The sequence below is a fragment of the Hipposideros armiger genome, unplaced genomic scaffold (assembly GCF_001890085.2).
Source record: "Hipposideros armiger isolate ML-2016 unplaced genomic scaffold, ASM189008v1 scaffold_49, whole genome shotgun sequence".
NCBI lineage: Eukaryota > Metazoa > Chordata > Mammalia > Chiroptera > Hipposideridae > Hipposideros > Hipposideros armiger.
This window is the reverse complement of record NW_017731399.1, coordinates 427,107-442,386: the sequence shown is the minus strand read 5'-3', so window position 1 is coordinate 442,386 and position 15,280 is coordinate 427,107. Positions and strand designations below refer to the sequence as shown.

At 48.1% G+C, this 15,280-nt stretch overlaps 1 protein-coding gene across 1 annotated transcript in view; it reads right to left on the bottom strand.

Moving 5' to 3' along the window:
* Window positions 1–343: 343 nt before the first annotated feature.
* POMT2 (protein O-mannosyltransferase 2) overlaps window positions 344–15,280 on the bottom strand; it is a 50,786-nt gene continuing 35,849 nt past the window's right edge. The window contains exons 10-20 of the mRNA XM_019640285.1: window positions 13,846–13,915; window positions 11,795–11,873; window positions 10,519–10,670; window positions 9,982–10,073; window positions 8,822–8,898; window positions 5,588–5,659; window positions 5,219–5,278; window positions 5,023–5,128; window positions 3,940–4,080; window positions 3,651–3,765; window positions 344–2,829 (exon numbers count right to left, since the gene is read on the bottom strand). Of these exons, the coding sequence (XP_019495830.1) occupies window positions 2,724–2,829; window positions 3,651–3,765; window positions 3,940–4,080; window positions 5,023–5,128; window positions 5,219–5,278; window positions 5,588–5,659; window positions 8,822–8,898; window positions 9,982–10,073; window positions 10,519–10,670; window positions 11,795–11,873; window positions 13,846–13,915 (1,070 nt within the window). The 3' untranslated portion in view covers window positions 344–2,723. The remainder of the gene's footprint in view (window positions 2,830–3,650; window positions 3,766–3,939; window positions 4,081–5,022; window positions 5,129–5,218; window positions 5,279–5,587; window positions 5,660–8,821; window positions 8,899–9,981; window positions 10,074–10,518; window positions 10,671–11,794; window positions 11,874–13,845; window positions 13,916–15,280) is intronic.

Here is a 15,280-nt window from a genome sequence, read left to right as displayed (position 1 = left end):
GGCCACTCCACTGTCACGGAAGTAGACGACTGTTACTGTCTCTCACTCCTGTCTATACTTGTGTGGGCAGGTTAAACGAGAAAAAATCAGGTCCAGCTTCCTACTTATTTTGGAATGAGTTTAAATAAATCAAAATCGTTACTCAAGTAACCTTATGCACGAGAGTGTCCAAATACCCTCTGGGGTAAAACCGGGCTCACCAGCCCAGCCCGGGGCCTCTGCTGGAATTAGAATGGCCTCAGACATGAGACACAATAGAATGGTTCCTGCACCCAAAACATTCTTCTCTTTCTGGGAGCCAGAGGGCAAGTCAGATTCAATGAAGTACAAGAACAACATGGCATTCAAAATAAGAGCTATTTATTACAAAAGTAAATGGCCTCTGATCATCTGTGGAAACTTTTTTTTTTAATATAAAATGTGGCTCAAGAAGCTGACTGGAGTGTGGACTAACAAATGTCTTCTTCCTCCACCAGCGAGTTTGTGGGGCCTGTCACAGTTCTGCCAATTCCTGGGCGCTGGGGCCCATATTCAAAGCACCACGCTGACAGCCCCTCTCCCCAGCATCTTCCAACAACAGACCCTGAGCACTTGAAGCTGCATCAACCTACGTAGCCTGGTCCCCAGAGAAGTACCTATCAGTCTGGCAGAAAGGAGGAAGAGTGAATGGGCAGACCAGTCTCCTTCTCCCATCCTTGGAGAGCAATGGAGGGGACAGAGGAACCCTTTGTCCCCAGTGTGGCCAAATTAGCAGGGAGAGACAGACAGAAAGCTGCCTCATATCTCTCCTGCCTCACCCGCACTCAGAGTGGCTGCCCTCTGTCTCCTTCAGGGCTCCTCCCTTTCAATGAGTTCCTATTAGGAAATACAGGGCACAAGGGAACATCAGCCACCTCCTGGTTGTCATTGTGGGCCACTGTTCTTTGCTAAGAGCCAAGCACAGATTCCTGCATTCTACCTCCAGAACAGCCCACCCGGAGGGCTGCCCCCAACCAGCTCAGAAGAAACCAGCTTCCTCTGCAGGGAGGAGGGGCGGCAGTGGTCGGGAGGAAGGGGTGAGCAGAGGTTCTCCATCCCTGCTCTCCTTCCCTTCCAGAAATGCAATTGATCAAGCAGCCCAGACTCAGCACTTCGGCAGCACTTCCTGCTGGGGGGAGTCAAAAGGGCTGCAGCCCAGGGGGACAGAGGTCATCGGGCCCCAGATCTAATTAACAAACCTGCCTTGCTTTTGATGTCGCTGTATTTCCTCTATTAACATTAATGATGGTTGGTCTGAACATCCAAGTGTGGCCAGAAGCTTCCCTCCCCACCACCCAGTAGGGAGCACAGCCTGTCCCTGGGACCAATCTCCAGTCTCCGTGGCAACTGCCTCCTGAAGATGCTCTAAAGAGCTGTGACCCTGTCAGAGGACGGAAGATGGAGTGTGGCAGAGACGCATCATTAACCTTGAAGCATCACAGTCCTCTGAGACAAAACAAGTGTTCTGCCATCGCTTGGACGAGGGGGGCAGGCTGAAGGGCTGGCCTTGGGTTGACTGGGTTGTGACCCAAGGGTTCTCTTCATCTGTTTCATTTGGGGAGGAAGTGGAAGACACAGCTCTGAGCTTCTTGCTTGGGCTTCAGAGTAATACAGAGCAGAAGCTTTAATGCATTTCTAGAAGCTCTGGGACTTTGGGGACAAAGAGATTGGTGAAACTGACACAGAGAAAGGGAAATGAAATGGAGTGAAAGGGGAAGTCAGCAGGGGAGGACTAGAGAAGCAAAAATGGGGAGTACTTCACAAGTGCTGGAGCACCAGCTCACACTGGGACCCCAGCCCAGCAGCACAAAGACCCCTGCTCTGCGGCACATCTAAGTCGGCTGCTAAGCAAGGGGCCAAGGCCGTCCGGAGAATAGTAATAAACCTGTTCTGTCTGCACAGCCAGGCCAGATGCAGGAGGAAGAGATGGGCTGTAAGAAGCCGCCTCTGGCACCCAGGGCCTGGGAACACAGAGCAGCCACAAATAGGATACCATTCCCCCCACCAATCTCATCGTGTGACATTCTCAGACAGCAAGGAACCAAGGACTGTGGAGCCCAGTCTTCCGTGCACGTGGCAGGCAGGAAGTCCAGCCACCTGCTGCCCCACAGCAGACTTCCCAGCAGCAGCCAGGTGGGCACTCAGCTGTAATTGCTAGTTTGTGAGCAGAGGGGCAGCACAGCTGTGCCCTTCCCTTGGTGATGGGGTCAGCACTCTCAGCCCTCCTGGAGGTCAGAGAATTGTTGCTGAGCCTGACTTACGAACCAAATCCAGTGTGAAAGAAATACCAGAAAATACTACTGTAGCCCTGGACTATTTCTTAGAGTTTATGACACGCAGCTGTTCACAGTCACAGTCTATATTCCACAGGCATACGGACAAATGTCCCCTCACACTCCGGCACTCCCACCCACTCTCTCACACACTCATGCTTCCTTATGGTGCACACTTGGGGAACTGGGCCTGAGATGTTGTCCTCTGTGGCTGAGCCATCCTCAGCGGTGGGATCTCTGCAGACAGAGCTGTGGCTCTCTCTAGTGTTGTTCAAGTCTGGGTATGCTCCCAGGGCTTGGTCCTGGCAGGCAACAGGATTCCTCAGGCTCCTCAGGCAGCTTCCTCCACAGCGGGGCGGGCCCAGGGACTGGCTCCACAGCAGGCTGTTCCCAGGAAGTTCCTGGGTTGAGGCTGGAGTCCTTGCAGTGGCTTCAAAAGTCCCATGATTCCAGCCACCTTAGTCCTGCCATCGGACTTCGGGGATCCTGGGCTAGGGGACCAACCATCCCATAGGCGAGAGGGTGGAAGAGGTAGAAGCTGCGAGAGAGAATTCAAAGGGAGGCAGTTGGCATGCCGGTGCCTCAGCAAAGACAAGCAGCCCTACAGATCTTTGACATTCAGCTCCTCCTGCTGGAGCTCATCAGATCTTCTCCACTTACAAGGCCTAGTCCCTTTCATCACCACGGCTGTCTGAGATTGCCATTGGGCACACTGCAGCCTAGGAGCTTAGTAGATGCTGATTTAATGACAACGGAAAGGGCTCTTACCCAGAGGCCCAGGAGAGAGACCAGTCCAGGGGTCTGGTCACGGGCTGTTTGGCTGGGAATATTTGTTACAATGTGAAAATGCTCTCAGGTCACAGGTCATCATTTCCTGTTCACATTTTTATGTTACCCCTAAAGGCCAGTGACTCTCAACAGGGACCTGTGAAACTGGCAAGGTGGGGACAAGTGGGGTGGCTTTCCAAACAACACCCTTCTTCCAGTTATTCTGAGCCATGCCACACACTCCTATGCCCCTTGACCCACCTTCTCCCTCCTCACCCCCTGAGCACTATCCCAGGAGGGAGCCTCTGTGACTCAGGAGGGGCGCCCTCTAGGTGTGCCAGTGGTACAAAGCTGGGGCCACTGGCATAAGGGAGGAATGCATGTTTCTCCTATTTGGCTGCACATTAGGGTCACCTGGGGAGCTTGAAACTGTGGCTGACTGGGCCCAAACTGGGCTCGACTGAATCAAAACCCCTGGAGCTGGCACCACCACACTCTGAAAGCACCGCAGGGGATTCTGAAATGTGTGCAGGGCTGAGGCATGACGGTTGGGGCCGGGGAGCAGCGGTGCCAGGTGCAGAGGATGCTCACCTGTAGGCAGCAACCAGGAGCAGGCTGAGGACTCCCGCCACATGGATGCCGCCGGCCAGAGCCGAGGAAGCCAGGCTCCAGGCACAGAGCCGCAGCAGTGTGTCCCAGAGAAGGCCTGGTGGGAAGGAGAGGAACCTAGTATCGCCTGTCAGAGGGGGACCTCCGGGGACACAGGAGAAAGGGGCCGCCCAGGTCAGGGCAGCAGATTCGCTCAGCACTGCTGCTGCCGTGGCCTCCTCTCCTCCCTGTACCCCACCCTTAGCACCACGTCCAGGGGGGCAGTGCTGACCTGTCAACATGCTGGAGAAGAGCATGGCTGGGAAGTAATGGTGGAAGTAGAGGACCCGGCCCATCAGGAAGAACGGGAAGTAATGGAGCACCCAGCCAAGCAGCAGCTGCCCGCCTCCTTGCAGCAGGACCTGGGACAGCCCTGGGCCCAAGGAGCACAGCCCCAGTCAGCAGACAGGCAGAGGCAGGGAGCCAGGGCTGCAGGCCTGCTCTGCCCTTTCCTTGCTGTGGAACTTAAATGAGCCATATCACCTTGCTGGGCCTGCCTTCCCTCATTTGGACCAAGACGAACAGCCCTCTGGCAGCTGGCAGAAGAGAGTAGCGACGGGCTCTCAAGAGCCCTGCTCACAACCCAGCCCAGGGGGCCGCAGCACCCGTGGAGGGGCACCAAGCACCAGCAGGAGGCAGCGCGGCCGCTAAAGAAAGCAAAACCCCGCACACCTCCAGGGAGCTGCCCGCCTTCCTCCACTCCCATATCTTTGCTGCCTCACAAATCTTTGCAGCTGCAGACAGGGTGGAAGTGAGGTCAGAGATGAAGGGGGAGTGGCATAAAGGGGGTCTGGGACTGTGGCTATTCAGACAGGGAGCTGCAGAGGCAAAAAGAGCCTGTGTGAATGTCGCTGAGACTGTGGTCCATGGCCTGGAAGCTAAATGACCAGGAGCAGCACTAGGATGGGAACCCACAGGTCCTGCCCTGGGGGCTCCTCTCTACCTACTAGAGGGCAGGACCATGGAACAAGGAGCGGGCAGGAGAGACAGGCAGCTCTGTACAGTGAAACGTGTAGAGTCTGCACTCAGACTGAGGTTTGAACCTCAGCCCTATCACTTACTAATATGTCCTGGGACAAGGTTCTTAACCTCTAGTGCCTTGGTTTCCTGATCCGTAGAATAGGGGTAACAATCTCTACCCTATAGGGTTGTTGGGAGGATGTAGTACTTAACACAGCACCGGGCATCTGGTGACTGTGAGCTTATAAAAGCTAAGGAGACGGGAAAGAGTGGCCATCAGCAGGCAGCCCTTCCCCCGATTGCAGGCACCCTGCCAGCTGCTAGGTCGGGGGAGGCGGAGGCCAAGGGACCTGACCTTCAACCTCTGCAGACAGGTGCGCCCCTCTCTGCACAGCTACAGCAATGATGCTCCCGGAGAGCAGGTAGAGGGCAATGCTCAACAGGTTCAGCCACCAAACCACCTGCATGGGAATGAGAACAGGAGTGTGAGAGGAAAGCAAAGCTCTCCACAGGCCTGGCTCGAGGCCCAAACTGGCCCAGTGGGCACTCACCGGGTTGCCGAGCAGATACACTCGGAAGTCCGTGTCATTGATTCCTGAGAAGCGCAGGCCCTGTGGAGCACAGGACATGCTGCTGATCCAGGGCCCAGTTCATCCCAGCTGCACACGTCCCAGGGGGAGGAGACTGGTCACCTGTCACAGACAGGGGGCCTGGACAGGAGGCTCGGAATGTGCAAATTCTACGTGAACTCTGGGAAGGCTGGGTCAGAGTCAGGGCAGAAAACAGAGCCCCGTCTCCAGCCACCGCACACCAGGCAAGGCCTCACCCTGTCAGCCAGCACACCCCACCTCCACCAAGTCTCAATGATCATTTTTTTGGCTCCTCCATTTCCTGGGAAGAGCTCTAGCCTCGGGCCCTACCTGATAGTTGATAGGCCAGTGCCAGGGTTTGGATGTGAATTCATTGTCCTTGGGTTTGAGGCCATTGTTTCCCTACAGGAAAGTGGCAAAGGAAAGCTAGTCAGGACAGAGTTGGAGAGGGATGACAAAAATGCCACGCACAGGAATTTCTGACAAATGGCCAAGTGTCGGGAGAAACCTCTCTCCTCTCCCGCCCGTGCAGGGCAGAACCGGGTGCGAACTCTCAGTCACTGTCTACCTGCTTACAACTGCCTCACTTCTCCCAGCAAGCAAACCTCCAGTTCCCCCCGAGAGAGTCCAGTCAGACCCTCTCTGCTTGGGAGGAAGAGGAAGGAGGCATTTGCTTCCTGTAGGCACAACACACATGCCCATCTTCCAGGCCAAGGATAAGTGTCAAGAGGGAGAGGAAGGGACGTATAAAATCAGCGCTGACGTACTGTTCCCTCGGAAGGCCAGTTCCAACACACCCCTGGAAATGCTGATGAGTCCCTGGACTTTGAAAATTTTACTTTCGACTAGTGTTACTCAACGTTTAAAAATTATTGCCTCTCCAGACTTTTTAGACATTTTTTTCCTAAACACCCCCCTATGACATTTTAATACCATAGCTATACTATAAATCTGTTTATATACTGTATGAATACCTGTGCTTTATATATTAAAAAGTTAAAAGGTTTTTTTGCCCTCCAAGAACACATTTTACCCACTGGAAGTGATATCATTCTGGTAGAGAATGCACACTTAGCCTGATGGACCAGACTCAGCCACATTAATCCAGTAGCCAAGAGTATCCAACAACCTGTCTCTACATGGCAAAATCGGGCCTTCGCTAAAACAAGAAGGAAAAGGGTCAGGATCCTGGGTACTAACCACCAGGACTGGCATCATCCTCATTATCAGGGCACTCTGAGAAAGCACTTCCCGGAAGAGGAATAAGGTGCTATGAGTTAGGTCTGGGTTTCTCCACCTCCGCACTACTGACATTTTGGGCTGGAGAAGTTTTGTTATGGGGCTGTCCTGTGCAGTGTAGGATATTTAGCATCCCTAGCCTCTGCTTACTAGATGCCAGAAGCATCCCTACCCCTCAGTTTTGTCAGCCAAAAAAATGTCTCCAGACATTGCTAAATATCTCCTGGGAGGCAAAATCATCCTCTGTTGAAAACCACTGGTCTAGCCCAAGAAAGATTCAGAAGGTCTGGTTCAGTGAACTGCCACACAGTGCCTTACTATTCCAACTCCTTGAGGGGTTGGGAATTGTTTGCATGCCTCCCTGCAGTGGCTGGGTTGCTCTCCCAGGGTCAAAAGTGCCATGAGGGTGTCAGACGCAGGGACCAGCTATACAGCCCCTGAAACACTATAGCCATCTGAAGGGCCTCAGAATGGAGAATGAATCATTCTGGACCCAGAGCATCTGCAAACCAGTCCAGTCCAGTCCCAAACTTGGGGACTACAGCCTGAGCTATAATAAGCCAAGGGCATCCTATTCACTAATTGAACTCTGAGAAATCCAGCTCCTTCATTAAACCAAGAAATGGAAGGAAGGAAAAATCTGTAACCATCATAGGCGCATGCATTTCTACATTATTCACTATGCTTGAAATCTAGAATGGGTCTGTTCCAGCTCACCTCAGGCAAGGCAGCCTTCTGCACCCAGGCCTCAGGCCCTTCACTCAGCTGGCAGAAGAGCCCTCTCCCCTGCATCTGTGGTCTGGACTATTTGTGTTTCTCTCTCCATCCTGACTCTCTATCAGTTGAGTAAGAAAGATCCCATATGTCCCTTTTCTTCTTTGACTCTACCTCTTAGATAATGAAAGAAGAAATGAGACTATTTAGACTCAGTCTTAAAATTCTACCCAGACCTAGAATGATATTTTGACTGACAGGGACCTATTCAAAAGAGCTATATCCCCAAGCCACACTGATAGCTACTAGTAGAGAGTCAGAGAAGATGTGACCCACAGATTGCTTAATGTCAACTCACCACCTCCTAATGTGCAGACATGACAAAATTTGAATTTTTAAACTTAATGTGGTGATTTAAGTCAACTATATTTACTGATACTGCTTACACAATCACTTCCAGGAAAGTCCACTTGACAGTGGCTCACCGGGGGAAAAGTAACAACTGCTACACCTCTCTGCAACCGTAGGAGTAGAGTGATAATCACTCTGGCTTGAGATACAGTGATTCTTAAACATCATTCCTATGGAACACTGGTTTTCCCTAAACCAGAGTAAAAAAGTCTCCCCCTAAACATCAAAACTGCAGCAGGATTTCTCTAACTCACAAGAGAAAATTTAAACTAGTGGGTAGAATTTCTCACTTCAAAGATTTACTCTCTTGGGCCGACCAAGTGGCTCAGTTGGTTAAGAGTTTGCTCAAGAGTGCGAGCTCTGAGCAACAGGGTCACCAGTTCAATTCCCGGCCTGAGCTGAGCTGCCGCTAACAGGTGGCAGGATGGCTCAGCTAAAAAAAAAAAAAAAAAAAAAGATTTACTCTCTCAATTGTCCTTAAACCTTTGATGCTACAACTGTTGTCAGCTACTAATGATACAGAGTACAAACAGTGCATGTTAGAAACCCTTAAAAAGAATCCACTATGCCCCCCTAAACAGTTTGTTTCTCTCTGGGAACATAAGTGGACTCATGGTTGGGATTTTATGCTGCATGCAAACAACACACTCAAATGAGCTCTTCATGCTAATCGATCCTAATTTCATATGATGGAATGGTCTTCAATCAAGAGCACTCTGACTTTCAGGGGCTCTGCCGCTTGCGCAGATCTGAGAACCATTCAGAGGCAGAGGAATGTCGTGGTAACTAGCGCTGACTCTCAAAGCCCGCTAGCCTGGTCTGAAGCCTCTTACTTTTAGCTGTGTGAGTCCAGAGAAGTTCCTTAATCTCTGTGCCTCCATGCCCTCATCTGTACCTGGGAACAATAATCTTCATAGCGCCGTCATAAGGATTAAGTTCATATATGTACAGTGCTTCGAGTAGTGCCTGGCACTAAGCCACGTAGGTGTTCACTACCATCGCTGTTGTCATCATCTCCACCAACATTCTGTGGTAAGGGAAATGCCTTTGAAGACCCACTAAACCAGGAAGTGAATACACTGTCAAAAGGCGTCCACAAGGGGGCAGTGGATCTATACCACGGCTACTGATTTGTGATCCGAATTTGTGGAGGGCCCAGAGCTCTTAGAGGAGCCACCAAATGGGAAGGGGCCATAGTACCCGGATCATCACCATGTGGGACTCCAGCAAGATCTCAGGAAAACTGGGCTGCAGCACGTCCAGGCTGATGTTTGGCACTAGAAAAAGAAATGACAGAGGAGAAAGCCATTGTCACACATTCTCTCTCACAGATCCACACTGTTGCCAGTCAGAGTGCAGCTTTCCCAACAAGCTGGCTGCCAAGTAGGTGAGAGTGCTGTGGAAAAGGAAGAAAGCTTGGCCCAATTCGTGGCTATTCATTCAGCTTGTATTAAGCACTCATCAGGCACTCTGAGAAATACAAAGGCAACAGACGACAAGGCCCGTCCCTGCGTGCTCCCACAGCTCTCGGCACCATCACCCTTCATCTCTGTACTGGCTCAACTGCTGCTCTTCCCTGCGAGGCAGACGGTCTGTGAGAACAGGGCTCAAGTCTATCTCATTCACCAGTATATCCCCAGGCCCCACATGATTCCCAACATACTCACTAAAGAGTTGTTTAGTTAATTAGCTGGCTGGTTAAATTCGGTGGTAAAAAGAATGAAATGAGAAGCATGGAGGGGAAATCAAGCAGAAGCATGAATAGGGCAGTTTAGGAGGACAGATGATGAATCCAAAGACTCACTGAATTGAAGATGACACTGAAATGGAAATGTCAGATTGGAGCTGTGAGTGTAGATATGGGGCTCAGATCAAGGGCGGTGGCTGTCAGTTTCTGTAAAAGTGCTGGCTGGTTGGGAGGGGGGGAGCTCTCCACAGGGGCATAAAGGGAACCCACCAGCCTGCTCTAAGCCTTGAGGGTGCGGAGGTGCCCATGGTGCAGGAGACTGAAGAGCCCAGAAGGAGACAAGCCAGGTGGACCTGCTCACAGGTGTCAAGGAGAAGGGTCAAACCTAGAGTGAGGCAGGAAAATAAGAAGAGGCAACCAGCTCTGGCCCCAAGTGAGGGCACTAGTTACTTCAAGGATGGGAATTGAAGGAGAATGAAAAGTTTAAATGGATGAAAAAAGAAAACGGAGCCAGCTATCTTGCCAACTCACATGAAGAGATTAGGTTTAAAAAAGGAAAAAAACAGCAATGAGATGAAGTGACAGCAGAGTTTATAAAGGTTTATGATTCTAAGATGAGAGTTTCTTATAAATGCTTCCCTTCAGAGCCAGCCCAGGAATTGGCCTCACTTACATTTGGGATTGATATGGTCCTCTACATTCCAGACCGAGTTGAGGGTTTCCTTTAGGTATGGAGTGCAAGTCACTTCCATCTGCTCCCAGCCCCTGTGGAAAGTGTCACAGATGTCTCTCAGAGGCCCTGAGACTCACCAGATGGCAGCGCTGTCGACTGCTCTGAAATCCATGGAACCCCTCTCTTTTCAACCCAGTGGGCATGCTTTATTTCAGCCCCACACTTTCATATTCCACGACTATCCTAGGAGTATTTTAGCAGACAGCACTCCCATTGTAGAAAGACATACAGATCCAGAGTTATCACAAGCGAGGCGTACAAACGCTCCACTATCAGAACACAGAACACATCAGAGGACCTCAGCAGCTCTGTGCTCTATGACACACCTGCTGCCTTTTCACCCTCCATCTGCCACTAAAAACAAGCAAATAGGAGGTGAACTTTGACAACCAGGAAACAGAAGCTTCTGGTATGCTCCTTGTGGTGTGAAAGGAAAAGCATGGGCCTCAGTTGGGACTCAAAACCCCAGAAACTCACCACTTGGGCAGAATCTTTCCCGAGGAGCCCAGGACGCAACCTGTGACCAGATGAATGAAGCGAATTCGACTTCTCAGCACTTTGATCCGGTTTCCAAATTTTCTATTTACAACCTCAATCCGCCAGAAATCATTTGAGTCCCCTGTCCCATTCTGCCGTGTAAGAAAAAAAAAAATACAAAGAAAAAGGAGATGGCCACCCTTTCAGATGCCACCAAAATGGTCAAAGACTAAATCGGCCTCAATGATTGAGGTGGGAAAGGGAATGAGAGGGCCACGAAAATATCCCAACGTTGCCTCCACACTCATTATTATAACGAGAAAAGTAGTATAACTCCTAGAACCTGAAGTCCAATCCTTCACTTGATAGGACTAGAGTTTAAATTCTAAATGGATGTTTTTGCCCTTAAATCAAACTCAAGACATCACCTGAGCCAACAGAACTAGATCTGGGCCACCTTCCTCCATTACTGTGGCCATCTGTGCAATCACTCCTCTAAGCCAGAAACGTCTGGCCTGAATATTGTACTTTGGGAATTTAAGACAGTCATGTCTCATTCTTCTTAGGAGATGCCCACAAGAAAAAGATGAAGTTCAGAGTCTTGGCTCTGGCACACAGTTGGATGAGAAATGGAAAGAGGGTTGGGAAAAGGGCCTGATGATAGTGGAATACCTTGTGCCACTTGGGGTACTCCACCTTAAGGAACCCAGAATCTTCACTCATGCACCCAGGCCCCTGGAAGGGATGTAACTGATAGTCATAGTCTAGCTGCCCACTGGTTGTTTCTGTTTTCAAATTACTCCCCATCCGTAAGTACTCATTGAGCTTCTTCTATTAACTACATCACCCAAGGCAGTAAAAATCCAAAAGCAACGTGGTTAACATCTAAGGGAACTAATCCTTAAAAATAAGGCCCATGAGAATTTGGGATCTGGCAAAGGCTAAACTGATATATTCATCTGGGGTCATAGTGTGGGTCTGTGGCTTCTATGTCCAGTGTGATTTTAAAAGGGACCCAAATAGAATTCATATTTGACATTTATTAAGTGTCAGAACATAAAAATGGCATCGTTATTATGGGAGGAGAGAGATGTGGGCAAATAGGCTTCAGAGGCTGCTTTTCCCACAGCAAGCCTAGCCAAAAAGTTCCCAAATGTTAAGAGAGTCTCTGTGCAGCCCCCAATCCTTAGGAGCATGCCAGGATTCCGGGGAGGATATGTTCCCCGACGTGGCCGAGCCACATCCTGCTCATGGCATGGTTCAGCTGCTTACTTACTATGCCATAGCCCGTGACCTGATAGTGCTTCCGGGTCAGAGGGGCCTCATGATAGTGACTGTGCAAGTTCCGAGAAGTCCTAGAAGTTAAAAGAAAGAAGTGCCATTATCTTCAAGAAAAGGGATGTGCAATGGTTCTTCTATCAAGGATACTCAGAGTCATCTGTTAGGATAAGAAAAATCAGAATCTAAATATTAAATCCAACATATCAGGAACTTCTTGCCTATTCACTCACAAAAAATAGCCAGAGTATTGGAGAGCTACCCAAACAAGGAGGGACAGATGGTAGGAATACTGGATCACACGCCACAAAAGGAGCTGACTCCAGGTGGGCGTGGGGGGCAGGTGGTAACGACTGAACACATGTGATGGTTTTGAAGCACTGAGCTTGCAGGTTTGGGGAGAAGAAAATTAAAACCCGTAAGCTACATATACCTGAGATAGGTAAACCTCCTCTCTCCACTTGCTCTTTCTATTCCTATCACCAGTCTTCTAAAGTGGTGATCTATGTGGAAAGTGGGGGCTTAATTTACATTTATTTACTTTGTGCATTTTATAATAGTTCTTAATTTTATCCATAATAAAAAATAAATGTTCATTTAAAATATTTTGGAAATTTTCAAAAATAAAATTTAATAAATTTATTAATAAAATGAAAATTGTGTAATAATAAAATTTAAAATGTAAGTATCCATAATCCTACTGACTAGAAAACCACTGCTCTCTATATATAATCCCTGATTTTTAAAAACTCTGTATCTGACAATTCTAGTATATGAAACTTTTGAGGGCTGCTATGCTGTCCACTGTACATGCTCATTCCTGCACATGGTGTCCTATTTCCTTGCGTGTTTATTGTTTTTTGTTTGTTTGTTTGTTTGTTTTTTTAGCTGAGCCATCCTGCCACCTGTTGGCAGCTCAGGGGCAGCTCAGCTCAGGCTGGACTCGAACCACTGTTGCTCAGAGTTCACACTCTTGAGCAAGCTCTTAACCAACTGAGCCACTCGGCCGACCCTGTTTAGTTATTCTTTATTGTGTTCTATTCACTGTCACTGAAAAACCACTTATGGGAATGGATGACAATGTCTTTCTCAAAAGAAGATGTACATCTGCTTTTATCCAGGCAGCTAGGAGATATTACCAGCCTAGGATTATGTTCATTGAAATTAATGTCTTAAAGATTTTAAGACCATCCAGGTGAAATGAATTTGGGCTGCAAATCCATGTGAGGATCAACTGGTAGTTACAACTTCTCAGGAACCAGAAATAGTGCCCCTACCCCCGGCCTGAGCCCTCCTAAGCATACTCTGCTTAGTACCCAGAGTAACTTTTTCAGGGTATATATACATGGATAGAGCAGATTTACCCTTACCCTAAGCCTTTAGGGTTCCAAATTTGGGGGAAGGAATACTTAATAAATTTACCACTTTGGGTGAGCCTAGAGCTTTGACTTGAAAATTCCCTCTCTCTCGAGGCAGTCAAAACCAAAGATCAAAGCTCCAGACGGTAGGATCAAGGCGGAAGCAGCTATAGTGTCCCCCTTGCTTCCGTGAATTCCCTCCTTCACTTAGATTTTGGCCTGGTAACTCCTTACTATCTTGTCAGCTCTTCAATGCTTTTGAGAAAATGTTTTTATATTATTCTAGTTTCGTATTTATATTCCAGTTTTTCTATTATTAGTCATTGCTAATAATGAGCACATTGGTTAAACAAACTAGCTTGCCATAGTCTCAGAAACAGACCCTTACATCTTCCTAAAGGCAGCCGCTTACGAAGCTCTGGGCAACTCAATTTTTTTTTTTTCTTCTAGGAAAAGGGAAGCTGAAAGGTACCTTCGAGTTCAAAGCTCTCCAAAGCCAAACAGGCAGGCAAAGGCTGGCTGGCTTATTTCATCAACCTTCATAAAGTTGTCCTGCCATCCTAGCACAGCAGCCTTGTTCCATTTACTAGAGCCTCATCCAAATCTGACTTCTATTTATTTCCAGCTTAAAAAGAATTCCCTGCCTTTGGTGCCCATACCACTCATTTATCCCAAAAGCAAATTGACTTACTCTTTATGTTCTAGTCTAATGATGTCTCCATGTCTTACAAACTCCACTGGGAATGAAGGGTCTAGAGGATCTGCCAAGAAGAAACAAGCATTGATACCTGAAATCATTCACTCATTAGGCTGCTACTGATTAAGGGCTCACTGGTAAAGTTATAGTACAACACAGTATGTGCTGGAGGTGCTACCGAGTGCTGTGAGACCAGCAAGAAACGGTCCCTAACTGTTGCGGAGGACTAGGGAAGAGTGTCCTAAAGATAATGCTTGAAAAGTCTCTTAAAGGAGGGGGAGAATTTTTTCAGGGGGAGAATTTTTTCAGGTGGACAATTTTTTCAGGCACAGAGGTACGAAAGAACAACTCACTTGATCAATGGCAAATGGTTTCATATGTTAAGGTGGGTGGGCAGGAAGGAGAGCGGAATAGACGAGCGTGTGAACAAGTGGGGCCAGACTGTGGATACCAGGCTAGGAAATGTGGTCTTTACCTGACAGGCTCTGAAGCCCCCACTGAAAGATCTGTAAGCTGGGAAGCCAAACAGTAATAAGATTTTCCTTTTAGTAGTAAAAATATAGTCCAAAAATTAATTCCATGCAAATTACCATTTGCCCAGCTCTCCTCAAAATCGCATGTTAAACCCTGCAAATTTTGCCAGTGATACTGTCTCTGGCAATATACTTGCTAAGTGTGAGGCGAAGAAAATGACAAAATGATGAAAGAAAGGGACTACAGGTGACTCTTGAACAACATGGGTTTGAACTGCACACACGTCCACTTACATGTAAATGTTTTTCAATAAATTCTATAAACATTTTCTCTTATTTATGACTTTTCTTAATAACATTTTCTTTTCTCCAGCTTAATTTATTGTATGGATACAGTAAATAATACATGTAAGATACAAAATCTGTGTTAATCGACTGTTTATGTTATCTGTAAGGCTTCCAGTCGACAGTAGGCTATTAGTAGTTAAGTTTTTGGGGAGTCAAAAGTTATACGTGGATTTTCAGGGCTAGCACCCCTAACCCCCACGTTGTTCAAGAGTCAACTGTACTTCTGTATTATCTAGAAGTCAAGACCGATCAGGATCTAGAAAGGTAATGATAATGGAAAAGGAATCAGCAGTAATCACAGCATCACAAAGGATCCTTGCAAATTTCTGTCTCAAACACTGAGACACTAACAGTCAAGGTCAGGAAGGCAAATTTGCCAGCACAAATCACTCTCTCAGGAGAATTAGGGAACTCAAGCATAGAGATGCTCAATCCTATGTGGGCTTTTAAGGTCTCGAAAAGATTAACCAGCAAGATAACAAATCAAAAAAGTCAATGAGAGGGAAGTTTTGTTTCACATAAATTTGGTGGGAGGAACATTTATAGCCATCAAGAACTCAAAGACCTTAGTCCATACAGTTCCCACTTCCCACAGTGCTTGTAACTAT